This window comes from Oncorhynchus keta, chromosome 5 (assembly GCF_023373465.1).
Source record: "Oncorhynchus keta strain PuntledgeMale-10-30-2019 chromosome 5, Oket_V2, whole genome shotgun sequence".
Lineage (NCBI taxonomy): Eukaryota > Metazoa > Chordata > Actinopteri > Salmoniformes > Salmonidae > Oncorhynchus > Oncorhynchus keta.
Genome location: NC_068425.1, coordinates 27,706,237 through 27,723,709, shown reverse-complemented (window position 1 = coordinate 27,723,709; position 17,473 = coordinate 27,706,237). Strand labels below are relative to the sequence as shown.

The 17,473-nt window shown below is 43.8% G+C and overlaps 1 protein-coding gene across 1 annotated transcript in view; it reads left to right on the top strand.

The window, feature by feature from the left end:
• Window positions 1-17,473, top strand: part of LOC118374962 (voltage-dependent P/Q-type calcium channel subunit alpha-1A-like) — a 190,746-nt gene that overhangs the window by 112,461 nt on the left and 60,812 nt on the right. The window contains 3 exon segments of the mRNA XM_052519364.1: window positions 6,247-6,411; window positions 7,711-7,821; window positions 16,039-16,122. Coding sequence (XP_052375324.1) covers window positions 6,247-6,411; window positions 7,711-7,821; window positions 16,039-16,122 — 360 coding nt within the window.

Sequence of the window (17,473 nt, the reverse complement as noted above, 5' to 3'; positions counted from 1 at the left end):
TATATATTTAATTTAATCACAGCTAGTGTCAGGCATACACATACGCAAGTCAGTTAAGAACAAATTCTTATTTCCAATGACGGCCAACCCCGGCAAAAACCCTAACCCGGGTGACGCTGGGCCAATTGTGCACTGCTCTATGGGAGTCCCAATCACAGCCGGTTATGATACAGCCTGGAATTGAACCAGGGTCTGTAGTGACTCCTTTGTCACTGAGATGCAGTGTCTTAGACCACTGCGCCACTCGGGAATTGTAAAAAAAAAATGTGTAGCTATTATTTGTAACAACCCCAGGCTTTTAAGAGTGTGACAAAAACATCCAAGGGAGATTGGGACCGCTCAGTTGGGACCGTGACTAGCATGCTCTCCTTAAGAACAGATGGCCGGCGTTCAACAGTGGTGTAACCTAGTCCCCAGGTCTCAAATAGTTGAGTCAAATGTTTAAGCTCTAGGCTGAGAACAAAAGCCTGATGAAGGCATTTTCTGAAACACATTGGTTGTAACAATAACATACATTTTCACACACTGGTTGAATCAATGTTGTTTCCACGTCATTTCAATGAATTGATGTTGAACCACCGTGGAATAGATGTTGAATCGATGTCTACGCCCATTGGGAAACTTCGGTAACACTTGACACCAAGCGACATAACACATTATGACACGGTCATAACCTTTTGTAATATGGTCATATATTTAGACCTGTTGTGACATATATTGTGAGATATATACACCTATATAAGAGTGTCGTAACCCACAAAACCTACCACACAAGGCAAAACATCCGATTACACCACAGCCTACGTGTAACGGCGTTCTTCGTTTGTCGAAAGAAAGTCGGACCGAAATGCAGCGTGGTGGTTACTCATGTCTTTAATGAAGAAAAACGGAACGATACATGAAATAACTAATAAATACAAAAACAACAAACGGAACGTGAAACCTATTACAGCCTATCTGGTGAACACTACACAGAGACAGGAACAATCACCCACGAAATATACAGTGAAACCCCGGCTACCTAAATACGGTTCCCAATCAGAGACAACGAGAATCACCTGACTCTGATTGAGAACCGCCTCAGGCAGCCAAGCCTATGCATTTACATTTAAGTCATTTAGCAGACGCTCTTATCCAGAGCGACTTACAAATTGGTGCATTCACCTTATGACATCCAGTGGAACAGCCACTTTACAATAGTGCATCTAAATCTTTTAAGGGGGGTGAGAAGGATTACTTTATCCTATCCTAGGTATTCCTTAAAGAGGTGGGGTTTCAGGTGTCACCGGAAGGTGGTGATTGACTCCGCTGTCCTGGCGTCGTGGGGGAGTTTGTTCCACCATTGGGGGGCCAGAGCAGCAAACAGTTTTGACTGGGATGAGCGGGAACTGTACTTCCTCAGTGGTAGGGAGGCGAGCAGGCCAGAGGTGGATGAACGCAGTGCCCTTGTTTGGGTGTAGGGCCTGATCAGAGCCTGGAGGTACTGAGGTGCCGTTCCCCTCACAGCTCCGTAGGCAAGCACCATGGTCTTGTAGCGGATGCGAGCTTCAACTGGAAGCCAGTGGAGAGAGCGGAGGAGCGGGGTGATGTGAGAGAACTTGGGAAGGTTGAACACCAGACGGGCTGCGGCGTTCTGGATGAGTTGTAGGGGTTTAATGGCACAGGCAGGGAGCCCAGCCAACAGCGAGTTGCAGTAATCCAGACGGGAGATGACAAGTGCCTGGATTAGGACCTGCGCCGCTTCCTGTGTGAGGCAGGGTCGTACTCTGCGGATGTTGTAGAGCATGAACCTACAGGAAGGGGCCACCGCCTTGATGTTAGTTGAGAACGGCAGGGTGTTGTCCAGGATCACGCCAAGGTTCTTAGCGCTCTGGGAGGAGGACACAATGGAGTTGTCAACCGTGATGGCGAGATCATGGAACGGGCAGTCCTTCCCCGGGAGGAAGAGCAGCTCCGTCTTGCCGAGGTTCAGCTTGAGGTGGTGATCCGTCATCCACACTGATATGTCTGCCAGACATGCAGAGATGCGATTCGCCACCTGGTCATCAGAAGGGGGAAAGGAGAAGATTAATTGTGTGTCGTCTGCATAGCAATGATAGGAGAGACCATGTGAGGTTATGACAGAGCCAAGTGACTTGGTGTATAGCGAGAATAGGAGAGGGCCTAGAACAGAGCCCTGGGGGACACCAGTGGTGAGAGAGCGTGGTGAGGAGACAGATTCTCGCCACGCCACCTGGTAGGAGCGAACCTGTCAGGTAGGACGCAATCCAAGCGTGGGCCGCGCCGGAGATGCCCAACTCGGAGAGGGTGGAGAGGAGGATCTGATGGTTCACAGTATCGAAGGCAGCCGATAGGTCTAGAAGGATGAGAGCAGAGGAGAGAGAGTTAGCTTTAGCAGTGCGGAGCGCCTCCGTGATACAGAGAAGAGCAGTCTCAGTTGAATGACTAGTCTTGAAACCTGACTGATTTGGATCAAGAAGGTCATTCTGAGAGAGAAAGCAGGAGAGCTGACCAAGGACGGCACGTTCAAGAGTTTTGGAGAGAAAAGAAAGAAGGGATACTGGTCTGTAGTTGATGACATCAGAGGGATCGAGTGTAGGTTTTTTCAGAAGGGGTGCAACTCTCGCTCTCTTGAAGACGGAAGGGACATAGCCAGCGGTCAGGGATGAGTTGATGAGCGAGGTGAGGTAAGGGAGAAGGTCTGGAGAAGAGAGGAGGGGATAGGGTCAAGCGGGCAGGTTGTTGGGCGGCCGGCCGTCACAAGACGCGAGATTTCATCTGGAGAGAGAGGGGAGAAAGAGGTCAGAGCACAGGGTAGGGCAGTGTGAGCAGAACCAGCGGTGTCGTTTGACTTAGCAAACGAGGATCGGATGTCGTCGACCTTCTTTTCAAAATGGTTGACGAAGTCATCTGCAGAGAGGGAGGAGGGGGGAGGGGGAGGAGGATTCAGGAGGGAGGAGAAGGTGGCAAAGAGCTTCCTAGGGTTAGAGGCAGATGCTTGGAATTTAGAGTGGTAGAAAGTGGCTTTAGCAGCAGAGACAGAGGAGGAAAATGTAGAGAGGAGGGAGTGAAAGGATGCCAGGTCCGCAGGGAGGCGAGTTTTCCTCCATTTCCGCTCGGCTGCCCGGAGCCCTGTTCTATGCAACACCCCTACTCAGCCGCAATCCCAATACTACAAAAACCCAATACGAAATACCAAAAAATAAACCCATGTCACACCCTGGCCTGACCAAATATATAACGAAACACACAACACTATGACCAAGGCGTGACACTACGTGTCAACAGTATGTTTACAGTATGTTGTAGAATTGTTTTTAAATTGACCATGTTAAATTATAATTATAATTGCGCACACGCTGATGTCAGACATGGATCTACCCCAATGCTCTGTTGATGAATGCAGGAGCAGATTTCAGGATCAGGACAAGACACACTCTTTTTGACTGAGGGCATGTACGTGACATGCCTATCTGGCTTATATGATTATGATGGTCATAATGCTAATTGACAGTGTCATAAAGTGTATTTTCTTAGTCCTAGTAAAGTGCATCGAATAGTCCCCGCAATATGCAACTGTTCAGGGAAGTCAGGAACCAATATACGCAGACATTCAGGAAAGCAAAGGCTAGCTTTTTCAAACAGAAATTTGCATCCTGTAGCTCTAACTCTAAAAAGTTTTGGGACACTGTAAAGTCCATGGAGAACAAGAGCATCTCCTCCCAGCTGCCCACTGCACTGAGGCTAGGTAAAACTGTCACCACCGATAAATCCACACTAATCGAGACCATGATTTCCTCCTGGCTACACCAACTCCGGCCAAAAGCTTTGCACCCCCCGCAGCTACTTGCCCAAGCCACCCCAGCTTCTCCTTCACCCAAATCCAGATAGGAGATGTTCTGAAAGAGCTGCAAAACCTGGACCCGTACAAATCAGCTGGGCTAGACAACCTGGACCCTCTCTTTCTAAAAGTATCCGCCACCATTGTTGCAACCCCTATTACCAGTCTGTTCAACCTCTCTTTCGTATTGTCCGAGATCCCTAAAGATAGGAAAGCTGCCGCAGTCATCCCCCTCTTCAAAGGGGGTGACACTCTAGACCTAAACTGTTATAGACCTATATCCATCCCGCTCTGCCTTTCTAAAGTCTTCGAAAGCTAAGTTAATAAACAGATCACAGACCATTTCGAATCCCACCATACCTTCTCCGCTGTGCAGTCCGGTTTCTGAGATGGTCACGGGTGCACCTCAGCCACGCTCAAGGTACTAAACGGTATCATAACCGCCATCAATAAAAGATTGTACTGTGCAGCCGTCTTCATCAACCTGGCTAAGGCTTTCGACTCTGTCAATCACCGTATTCTTATCGGCAGACTCAACAGCCTTGGTTTCTCAAATGACTGCCTCACCTGGTTCACCAACTACTTATCAGACAGACAAATCAGAGGGGCTGTTGTATGGACCTCTGTCAGTCTCTAGTACCGCAGGGTTCAATACTCGGGCAGACACTTTTCTCTGTATACTTCAACGATGACGCTCTTGCTGCGGGTGATTCCCTGATCCACCTCTACGCAGACGACACCATTCTGTATACATTTGGCCCTTCTTTGGACACTGTGTTAACAAACATCCAAACGAGCTTCAATGCCATTACAACACTCCTTCCATGGCCTCCAACTACTCTTTAACGCTAGTAAAAAATAAATGCATGCTTTTCAACCTTTCGCTGTCCGCATCCGCCTGGCCGACTAGCATCACTACTCTGGACGGTTCTGACTTAGAATATCTGGACAACTACAGGTACCTAGGTGTCTGGCTAGACTGTTAAATTCTCCTTCCAGACTCATATTAAACATCTCAAATCCAAAATTAAATCTCGAATCGGCTTTCTATTTCACAACAAACCCTCCTTCACTCACGCCGCCAAACATACCCTAGTAAAACTGACTATCCTACTGATCCTTGACTTCGGCAATGTAATTTACAAACTAGCCTCCAACACTCTCCTCAGCAAACTGGATGCAGTCTATCACAGTGCCATCCGTTTTGTCACCAAAGCCCCATATACCACCCACCACTGCGACCTGTTTGCTCTCGTTGGCTGGCCCTTGCTACATATTTGTCGCAAGACCCACTGGCTCCAGGTCATCTATAAGTCCTTGCTAGGCAAAGCTCCGCCTTATCTCAGTTCACTGGTCACGATAACAACACACACCCGTAGCACGCGCAGCAGCAGGTATATCTCACTGGTCATCCCCAAAGCCAACACCTCATTGGCTCATTTCTTTCCAGTTCTCTGCTGCCAATGACTGGAACAAATTGCAAAAATCGCTGAAGCTGGAGACTTATATTTCCCCCGCTAACTTTCAACATCAGCTATCTGAGCAGCTTACCGATCGCTGCAGCTGTACATAGCCCATCTGTAAATAGCCCATCCGATCTACCTACCTCATCCCCATATTGTTTTTACTTACTTTTCTGCTCTTTTGCACACCAGTATTTCTACTTGCACATCATCATCTGCTCATCTATCACTCCAGTGTTAATCTGATAAATTGTAATTACTTGCTACTATGGCCTATTTATTGCTTTACCTCCTCATTTGCACACACTGTATAAAGACTTTCTTATTTTTGGACTGTGTTATTGACTGTACGCTTGTTTATTCCATGTTTAACTCTGTGCTGTTGTTTGTGTCGCACTGCTTTGCTTTATCTTGGCCAGGTCGCAGTTGTAAATGAGAACTTGTTCTCAACTAGCCTACCTGGTTACATAAAGGTGAAATCAAATTTAAAAAATAAAATAAACATTTAAAATATGATGGCAAAAAAAACATGACTGTAAAGAATTCATTACAACAACAAAGGACTTAAGTTACAAACTTTCTAACAAATGGAACTCAAACAAATGGAAGAAATGAAAAAAAATAATTTGAGTAAATGTGGGTTTTGACACTCTTATGTAGGTGTCTTAATCAGCCATAAAATAATTAAATATATGTCACAACAGGTGACATATATGGGTCATGACAGTGTTATGACCATATTATGACAGGTTATGACAAGTTATGTCAGCTGTAATGATGACATGGTCCGGACCATCATAACGGTCCTACCAAGAGTTGCTGAATATCTTCTCATCTTTAGAACAGAAGCCTGTGGGTTTGCAGGATCAGGATAGAAGACCACAGCACTTTCAGTGAGATATTAACCCATTATTGTCTGTCTGTGTATGTGTGTGTTTCCAGAGAGGCTGCATAGACTTCGCCATTAATGCCAAACCGTTGACGCGACACATGCCTAAGAACAAGCAAAGCTTCCAGTACCGCATGTGGGAGTTTGTGGTGTCGCCGCCATTCGAGTATACAATCATGGCTATGATCGCGCTCAATACTATCGTACTGATGATGAAGGTACAACAAGCCTGGACACCCTGATTATATCACTTCATATATACCCTCACTTCACTCACACACATATAACTTAACACGGAAGTCTCTCTCTCTATCTATCTATCTATCTATCTATCTATCTATCTATCTATCTATCTATCTATCTATCTATCTATCTGATTTAACTAATGTTTCTGCCTCTGTGTGTGCTAACCTGTGTGAGTGTCTCTATCTGTCTTCATATGTGTCTTCCTCTCTGTCTGTGGTTGTCTGTGTCTCTGTGTGTGTTTGGATGTGTCTTCCTCTCTGTCTGTGGTTGTCTGTGTCTCTGTGTATGTTTGGATGTGTCTTCCTCTCTGTCTGTGGTTGTCTGTGTCTCTGTGTGTGTTTGGATGTGTCTTCCTCTCTGTCTGTGGTTGTCTGTGTCTCTGTGTGTGTTTGGATGTGTCTTCCTCTCTGTCTGTGGTTGTCTGTGTCTCTGTGTGTGTTTGGATGTGTCTTCCTCTCTGTCTGTGGTTGTCTGTGTCTCTGTGTGTGTTTGGATGTGTCTTCCTCTCTGTCTGTGGTTGTCTGTGTCTCTGTGTGTGTTTGGATGTGTCTTCCTCTCTGTCTGTGGTTGTCTGTGTCTCTGTGTGTGTTTGGATGTGTCTTCCTCTCTATCTGTGGTTGTCTGTGTCTCTGTGTGTGTCTGGATGTGTCTTCCTCTCTGTCTGTGGTTGTCTGTGTCTCTGTGTGTGTTTGGATGTGTCTTCCTCTCTGTCTGTGGTTGTCTGTGTCTCTGTGTGTGTTTGGATGTGTCTTCCTCTCTGTCTGTGGTTGTCTGTGTCTCTGTGTGTGTTTGGATGTGTCTTCCTCTCTGTCTGTGGTTGTCTGTGTCTCTGTGTGTGTTTGGATGTGTCTTCCTCTCTGTCTGTGGTTGTCTGTGTCTCTGTGTGTGTTTGGATGTGTCTTCCTCTCTGTCTGTGGTTGTCTGTGTCTCTGTGTGTGTTTGGATGTGTCTTCCTCTCTGTCTGTGGTTGTCTGTGTCTCTGTGTGTGTTTGGATGTGTCTTCCTCTCTGTCTGTGGTTGTCTGTGTCTCTGTGTGTGTTTGGATGTGTCTTCCTCTCTGTCTGTGGTTGTCTGTGTCTCTGTGTGTGTTTGGATGATATTTGTCATGTTCCTTTATGCATTTATTTCTGTCTCTGTATTTGTGTTATTGTGCATTTCTGTGTACTTGTGTATGTCTATGTGCATATATCTGTATATGCATGCATGTGCAAATATTTGTGCATGTGTGTGTGCTTGTGGGTGTGTGTGTGTGTGTTTGTGTATGTGTGTAGTATGACGGAGCCTCTCCGGCCTACGAGGCTGTGCTGGCCAACCTGAACATCGTGTTCACCTCGCTGTTCTCCATGGAGTGTGTGCTCAAGATCATCGCCTTTGGAGTGCTGGTAAGTGTGTCACACACGTCTTCCAATGATGATAGGAATGAATTTTAGTTGTAACTAACTAACTGACTAACTACAGATAACTAACTAAGCAATCTATCAATCTAACATGCCAATGCTTGCCCTCAAAGTATAGTCCTATAGCGATCTGAGAATGTAACTAATCAGCTAGCTATCTACATGTAACTAACTACATTGAATCTAATGATCCGTCTATCTATCTACTATCTACTGGTAGTATGTGTATAAATGTATAGAGATTATTATTGTTTTTCCCAGTTAATAACCTATGTGTACTGTAGCAGTCACCTGGGTATTGAGAGAGACAAATGGCTATATGGGGAGGGATGGGTGAGAGGAGAGTGAAGGAGAGGAGAAAGGCACAGAGGAAAGGTTTGAGGAAGAGTGGTGGGAAGATATATGGAGAAGAGGGGGAATAATTAGAGGAGAGAGAGAGAGAGATAAAGGGAGAGAGAGAGAGTGCGAGAGAGAGAGTGCGAGCGAGAGAGAAAGAGGGAGAGAGAGAGAGAGAGAGAGTGCGAGAGAGAGAGTGCGAGAGAGAGAATGCTTTTAGATTTAAATAACATGTATTGGGTCTGGGAACCCTCAACACAATAAACACTCAAACAAAACCGTGGTTACACATCAATTAAAAACACAACACCAAATCTTCCTCCACACTAACTCTACACAACAGCCTCTGAATACCCCATATACTCATAAACAGATCAATGTTTTTAACCATTTTGTAATAGGCAAACTCCATCCTTAGTCTCGCTGCCAACATCCCCTCCAGCATTCCCACCACACCCGCAGACCCCTGTCCCCAAATACTGTTCTTTCGTGTCTTCCATATTGCTAATGTAGCTGTCCCTGACACAAAATTAAGCAAGAGAACTACACCCCTTCGACTAAACCTGTACTTTGGCCCAAAATATAAACTGTTGAGAAGAGAAAACCTCTCCCAGAGCAGAGAACCAGCTAGTGATCAGGTCAGTCATCCCGACCAACCTGGGACACTGTAAGAACAGATGTGCCAGAGTTTCAGACTCTGTTGAGTCTAAAAACATAAACACCTGTCGCCGAAAAGACATAACCTGTTTCAAAGCCGGGTGTTTGAAACAACATAACCTGTTTCAAAGCCGGGTGTTTGAAACGACATAACCTGTTTCAAAGCCGGGTGTTTGAAACGACATAACCTGTTTCAAAGCCGGGTGTTTGAAACGACATAACCTGTTTCAAAGCCGGGTGTTTGAAACGACATAACCTGTTTCAAAGCCGGGTGTTTGAAACGACATAACCTGTTTCAAAGCCGGGTGTTTGAAACGACATAACCTGTTTCAAAGCCGGGTGTTTGAAACGACATAACCTGTTTCAAAGCCGGGTGTTTGAAACGACATAACCTGTTTCAAAGCTGGGTGTTTGAAACGACATAACCTGTTTCAAAGCCGGGTGTTTGAAACGACATAACCTGTTTCAAAGCCGGGTGTTTGAAACGACATAACCTGTTTCAAAGCTGGGTGTTTGAAACGACATAACCTGTTTCAAAGCCGGGTGTTTGAAACGACATAACCTGTTTCAAAGCCGGGTGTTTGAAACGACATAACCTGTTTCAGAGCTGGGTGTTTGAAATGACATAACCTGTTTCAAAGACGGGTGTTTGAAACGACATAACCTGTTTCAAAGCCGGGTGTTAGAAACGACATAACCTGTTTCAAAGCCGGGTGTTTGAAACGACATAACCTGTTTCAAAGCCGGGTGTTTGAAACGACATAACCTGTTTCAAAGCTGGGTGTTTGAAACGACATAACCTGTTTCAAAGCCGGGTGTTTGAAACGACATAACCTGTTTCAAAGCTGGGTGTTTGAAACGACATAACCTGTTTCAAAGCCGGGTGTTTGAAACGACATAACCTGTTTCAGAGCTGGGTGTTTGAAATGACATAACCTGTTTCAAAGACGGGTGTTTGAAACGACATAACCTGTTTCAAAGCCGGGTGTTAGAAACGACATAACCTGTTTCAAAGCCGGGTGTTTGAAACGACATAACCTGTTTCAAAGCCGGGTATTTGCAACCCAATGGGACAATCTTAATTGATCTTGCAAACTTTTCAAACTGCAATAACTCGCGCTTCAATAGCTCATTGGGAATAAACGACGGTACATTCGAAATCGTTACCCTTGTTGACGGAGAAAAACAAGACACTCTTCTTTAAGAAATACCACCACCGCTTTATTCATCCGTGACGCATAAGCAACATTCTCGTATCCTACCTTCTCTCCTACGGCGGCCAGAAACTCCTCCACAGTGACAGTAGCTTCAGTAACACACCTAAAGCCGTGCTGAAGTGACAGGGGCGACGTTCCCATGTGGGTCACCATCCCCGCCAAAACCAGGGCAATTCCGACTAATACAATATACTTAATACTACCACAAGAATAAAAACAATAATAATCTTAATCATGCATAGAAAAAGGCAAACCATCAAGAAAAGGAAAGTCCAGATAACACTCGCACTCGCTCATACAATTCCCAGCATGCACCAAACACTCCCAACATGCAGAGAGAGAGAGAGAGAGAGAGACTAATAAAAGAGAGTCAAGGATTTTAGGGATGGTAAAGATTTAGTGGAACAGGAACAAAGAGGACACACACAGGTAAATACACACAGGTAAATACACACACAGATCAATACACACACAGACATACAGTGGGGAGAACAAGTATTTGAAACACTGCCAATTTTGCATGTTTTCCTACTTACAAAGCATGTAGAGGTCTGTAATTTTTTATCATAGGTACACTTCAACTGTGAGAGACGGAATCTAAAACAAAAATCCAGAAAATCACATTGTATGATTTTTAAGTAATTAATATTGCATGACATAAGTATTTGATACATAGGAAAAGCAGAACTTAATATTTGGTACAAAAACCTTTGTTTGCAATTACAGAGATCATACGTTTCCTGTAGTTCTTGATCAGGTTTGCACACACTGCAGCAGGGATTTTGGCCCAATCCTCCATACAGACCGTCTCCAGATCCTTCAGGTTTCGTGGCTGTCGCTGGGCAATACGGACTTTCAGCTCCCTTCAAAGATGTTCTATTGGGTTTAGGTCTGGAGACTAGCTAGGCCACTACAGGACCTTGAGATGCTTGTTACGGAGCCACTACTTCATTGCCCTGGCTGTGTGTTTTGGGTCGTTGTCATGCTGGAAGATCCAGCCACGACCCATCTTCAATGCTCTTACTGAGGGAAGGAGGTTGTTGGCCAAGATCTCGCGATACATGGCCCCATCCATCCTCCCCTCAATACGGTGCAGTCGTCCTGTCCCCTTTGCAGAAAAGCATCCCCAAAGAATGATGTTTCCACCTCCATGCTTCACGGTTGGGATGTTGTTCTTGGGGTTGTACTCATCCTTCTTCTTCCTCCAAACACGGTGAGTGGAGTTTAGACCAAAAAGCTAAATGTTTGTCTCATCAGACCACATGACCTTCTCCCATTCCTCCTCTGGATCATCCAGATGGTCATTGGCAAACTTCAGACGGGCCTGGACATGCGCTGGCTTGAGCAGGGGGACCTTGCGTGCGCTGCAGGATTTTAATCCATGATGGCGTAGTGTGTTACTAATTGTTTTCTTTGAGACTGTGGTCCCAGCTCTCTTCAGGTCATTGACCAGGTCCTGCCGTGTAGTTCTGGGCTGATCCCTCACCTTCCTCATGATCATTGATGCCCCACGAGGTGAGATCTTGCATGGAGCCCCAGACCGAGGGGGATTGACCGTCATCTTGAACTTCTTCCATTTTCTAATAATTGCGCCAACAGTTGTTGCCTTCTAATCAAGCTGCTTGCCTATTGTCCTGTAGCCCATCCCAGCCTTGTGCAGGTCTACAATTGTATCCCTGATGTCCTTACACAGCTCTGGTCTTGGCCATTGTGGAGAGGTTGGAGTCTGTTTGATTGAGTGTGTGGACAGGTGTCTTTTATACAGGTAACGAGTTCAAACAGGTGCAGTTAATACAGGTAATGAGTGGAGAACAGGAGGACTTCTTAAAGAAAAATGAACAGATCTGTGAGAGCCGGAATTCTTACTGGTTGGTAGGTGATGAAATACTTATGTCATGCAATAAAATGCTAATGAATTACTTAAAAATCATACAATGTGATTTTCTGGATTTTTTTTTTTTTAGATTCCGTCTCTCACAGTTGAAGTGTACCTATGATAAAAATTACAGACCTCTACATGCTTTGTAAGTAGGAAAACCGGCAAAATCGGCAGTGTACATGCCTAGTGAAAATGCACAGAGTATTGTGCTTTAATTAGTTCTGTCCTAATGCACAGAGAGTATGGTGTTTTAATTAGTTCTGTCCTAATGCACAGAGAGTATGGTGTTTTAATTAGTTCTGTCCTAATGCACAGAGAGTATGGTGTTTTAATTAGTTCTGTCCTAATGCACCGAGAGTATGGTGTTTTATTTAGTTCTGTCCTAATGCACAGAGAGTATGGTGTTTTAATTAGTTCTGTCCTAATGCACAGAGAATATGGTGTTTTATTTAGTTCTGTCCTAATGCACAGAGAGTATGGTGTTTTAATTAGTTCTGTCCTAATGCACAGAGAGTATGGTGTTTTAATTAGTTCTGTCCTAATGCACAGAGAGTATGGTGTTTTAATTAGTTCTGTCCTAATGCACAGAGAATATGGTGTTTTATTTAGTTCTGTCCTAATGCACAGAGAGTATGGTGTTTTAATTAGTTCTGTCCTAATGCACAGAGAGTATGGTGTTTTAATTAGTTCTGTCCTAATGCACAGAGAGTATGGTGTTTTAATTAGTGCTGTCCTAATGCACAGAGAGTATGGTGTTTTAATTAGTGCTGTCCTAATGCACAGAGAGTATGGTGTTTTATTTAGTTCTGTCCTAATGCACAGAGCGTATGGTGTTTTAATTAGTTCTGTCCTAATGCACAGAGAGTATGGTGTTTTAATTAGTTCTGTCCTAATGCACCGAGAGTATGGTGTTTTATTTAGTTCTGTCCTAATGCACAGAGCGTATGGTGTTTTAATTAGTTCTGTCCTAATGCACAGAGAGTATGGTGTTTTAATTAGTGCTGTCCTAATGCACAGAGAGTATGGTGTTTTAATTAGTTCTGTCCTAATGCACAGAGAGTATGGTGTTTTAATTAGTGCTGTCCTAATGCACAGAGAGTATGGTGTTTTAATTAGGTCTGTCCTAATGCACAGAGAGTATGGTGTTTTAATTAGTTCTGTCCTCATGCACAGAGAGTATGGTGTTTTAATTAGGTCTGTCCTAATGCACAGAGAGTATGGTGTTTTAATTAGTGCTGTCCTCATGCACAGAGAGTATGGTGTTTTAATTAGTTCTGTCCTAATGCACAGAGAGTATGGTGTTTTAATTAGGTCTGTCCTAATGCACAGAGAGTATGGTGTTTTAATTAGTTCTGTCCTAATGCACAGAGAGTATGGTGTTTTAATTAGTTCTGTCCTAATGCACAGAGAGTATGGTGTTTTAATTAGTTCTGTCCTAATGCACAGAGAGTATGGTGTTTTAATTAGTTCTGTCCTAATGCACCGAGAGTATGGTGTTTTATTTAGTTCTGTCCTAATGCACAGAGCGTATGGTGGCACAGAGCGTATGGTGTTTTAATTAGTTCTGTCCTAATGCACAGAGAGTATGGTGTTTTAATTAGTGCTGTCCTAATGCACAGAGAGTATGGTGTTTTAATTAGTTCTGTCCTAATGCACAGAGAGTATGGTGTTTTAATTAGTGCTGTCCTAATGCACAGAGAGTATGGTGTTTTAATTAGTTCTGTCCTCATGCACAGAGAGTATGGTGTTTTAATTAGGTCTGTCCTAATGCACAGCGAGTATGGTGTTTTAATTAGTGCTGTCCTCATGCACAGAGAGTATGGTGTTTTAATTAGTTCTGTCCTAATGCACAGAGAGTATGGTGTTTTAATTAGGTCTGTCCTAATGCACAGAGAGTATGGTGTTTTAATTAGTTCTGTCCTAATGCACAGAGAGTATGGTGTTTTAATTAGTGCTGTCCTAATGCACAGAGAGTATGGTGTTTTAATTAGTTATGTCCTAATGCACAGAGAGTATGGTGTTTTAATTAGTGCTGTGCTAATGCACAGAGAGTATGGTGTTTTAATTAGTTCTGTCCTAATGCACAGAGAGTATGGTGTTTTAATTAGTTCTGTCCTAATGCACAGAGAGTATGGTGTTTTAATTAGTTCTGTCCTAATGCACAGAGAGTATGGTGTATTAATTAGTTATGTCCTAATGCACAGAGAGTATGGTGTTTTAATTAGTTCTGTCCTAATGCACAGAGAGTATGGTGTTTTAATTAGTTCTGTCCTAATGCACAGAGAGTATGGTGTTTTAATTAGTGCTGTCCTAATGCACAGAGAGTATGGTGTTTTAATTAGTTCTGTCCTAATGCACAGAGAGTATGGTGTTTTAATTAGTTCTGTCCTAATGCACAGAGAGTATGGTGTTTTAATTAGTTCTGTCCTAATGCACAGAGAGTATGGTGTTTTAATTAGTGCTGTCCTAATGCACAGAGAGTATGGTGTTTTAATTAGTTCTGTCCTAATGCACAGAGAGTATGGTGTTTTAATTAGTTCTGTCCTAATGCACAGAGAGTATGGTGTTTTAATTAGTGCTGTCCTAATGCACAGAGAGTATGGTGTTTTAATTAGTGCTGTCCTCATGCACAGAGAGTATGGTGTTTTAATTAGTGCTGTCCTCATGCACAGAGAGTATGGTGTTTTAATTAGTTCTGTCCTAATGCACAGAGAGTATGGTGTTTTAATTAGTTCTGTCCTAATGCACAGAGAGTATGGTGTTTTAATTAGTTCTGTCCTAATGCACAGAGAGTATGGTGTTTTAATTAGTTCTGTCCTAATGCACAGAGAGTATGGTGTTTTAATTAGTGCTGTCCTAATGCACAGAGAGTATGGTGTTTTAATTAGTTCTGTCCTAATGCACAGAGAGTATGGTGTTTTAATTAGTTCTGTCCTAATGCACAGAGAGTATGGTGTTTTAATTAGTGCTGTCCTAATGCACAGAGAGTATGGTGTTTTAATTAGTGCTGTCCTCATGCACAGAGAGTATGGTGTTTTAATTAGTGCTGTCCTAATGCACAGAGAGTATGGTGTTTTAATTAGTGCTGTCCTCATGCACAGAGAGTATGGTGTTTTAATTAGTTCTGTCCTAATGCACAGAGAGTATGGTGTTTTAATTAGTTCTGTCCTAATGCACAGAGAGTATGGTGTTTTAATTAGTGCTGTCCTAATGCACAGAGAGTATGGTGTTTTAATTAGTGCTGTCCTCATGCACAGAGAGTATGGTGTTTTAATTAGTTCTGTCCTCATGCACAGAGAGTATGGTGTTTTAATTAGTTCTGTCCTAATGCACAGAGAGTATGGTGTTTTAATTAGTTCTGTCCTAATGCACAGAGAGTATGGTGTTTTAATTAGTGCTGTCCTAATGCACAGAGAGTATGGTGTTTTAATTAGTGCTGTCCTCATGCACAGAGAGTATGGTGTTTTAATTAGTGCTGTCCTCATGCACAGAGAGTATGGTGTTTTAATTAGTTCTGTCCTAATGCACAGAGAGTATGGTGTTTTAATTAGTGCTGTCCTAATGCACAGAGAGTATGGTGTTTTAATTAGTGCTGTCCTCATGCACAGAGAGTATGGTGTTTTAATTAGTGCTGTCCTCATGCACAGTTTGGCTGCAGGCTTATACATGGCACCCAACAAAGGGCTTCTACTGCAGCAGCAGTCACAATACAGTATGTACCACAATCCTGTCATCCCTTCTCCTTTTCAACCAACCAACCAGCCAACCAGCCAACCAGCCAACCAACCAACCAACCAACCAACCAACCAACCAGCCAACCAGCCAACCAGCCAACCAGCCAACCAACCAGCCAACCAACCAACCAACCAACCAACCAACCAACCAACCAACCAACAAGCCAACCAACTAACTCTCTTTCTCTCAGACTCTAGTCATATATGTTGCTGGAATGACTTCAATATGGCATAACTGGCGTTAATTTTATCTCGTCTAATCTATGGCCTGTTGTCGTCTGACACTGACTCAACTTTTTCATCCTTTCTCTCATCAATCTCTTTCCTTTCTTTCTTTGTTTCCCTCCCTTCCCCCTCCCTCTTTCTCTTCTGCCCACAGAATTACTTCAAAGATGCCTGGAACATTTTTGACTGTGTGACAGTCCTGGGCAGCATTACAGATATTTTAGTGACTGAGCTCGGGGTAAGTGAGGAGGCAGGGGGAATTAACAGTGGGAAAGGGAAATGGTGTGTCAGCAAGTTCAGTGGAATGAGTGGGAGAGTGACAGAGGCAGAGAGAGAGAGAGAGAGGTAGAGAGAGAGAGAGAGAGAGGCAGAGAGAGAGAGAGTAAGGGGGAGAGAGAGTGAGAGTAAGGGGAAGAGAGAGGAAGAGAGAGTGAGACAGGCAGAGAGAGAGAGAGGTAGTGATAGAGAGAGAGAGAGAGAGAGAGAGAGAGAGAGAGAGAGAGAGAGAGAGAGAGAGAGAGAGAGAGGAGAGAAGGGGGAGGGGGCAGATAGAAAGAGAGCAGGGGCACATAGAGAAGCAGAGAGAAAGGCAGAGACTGTAGTGTACAGGATCTTGCATTGCTCAGTGAAGCATGAACATATTTTGAAAGCTTTACATAATTGTCCCAGTTGGTGGAGAGCAGAGCACAGAGACCTGGATCATGGTAGCCCAGCCACCACTGACAATACTCAGGAGACTAACACTCACACACACACACACACACACACACACACACACACACACACACACACACACACACACACACACACACACACACACACACACACACACACACACACACACACACACACACACACACAGACTACTCTACTAATCTGCTAGGCAACCTGACAGCCAATCAAATAACCAGCCTCAAAACAATCTGGCCAATCGGACTGTTCCTCTAGCCAGGCAACCACTTAGCAACCAGTTGGATAGTGAAAAATGAGGCCAATGAGCCAATGAGGTAGACACACTAGTTATTCAGGCAGGTAATGTGGTGTGTGCGCATGTGCGTGCGTGCTTGCGAGTGTGTATGTGTTGTAATGCCTTTATAAACCATATTATGAAATATGAATATTGTTTTTGAATGTTGTGTGTCTCTGAGACAGTCCTGACAGCTATACCTTTGTTTCCAGTAAAAACTCTATCAACCCAGGTCCTGGAGAGCTATATGTTTTATAACCAGCCCAGCACCAACAGATCTGATTAAACCTTTAACTCCTCATTGGGACCTTGATTGGATGATTGGTTGAATCAGGTGTGTTACTGCTGGGCTGGAACAAAAGCTTGAACATCATGTAGCTCTGCATGACAAAGGTTGGTGACCACAGGCATAATCATAGAAATTAAATCAGATTACATAATATCTTAGTAGTGGCAAGAGGTTTTCCTGACTACATGACTTGAACTAGACCCTCGTTTCTCCTGTCAGTTCTTATGGTGAGGAAAAACTCCTGTCCCCAACTATGCTCTATAAACCGTCCTACCAGGTCTTACTGGCAGTGGATGTTAATGGCATAAGAATCAGTTGGAATTGGTTCCTCTT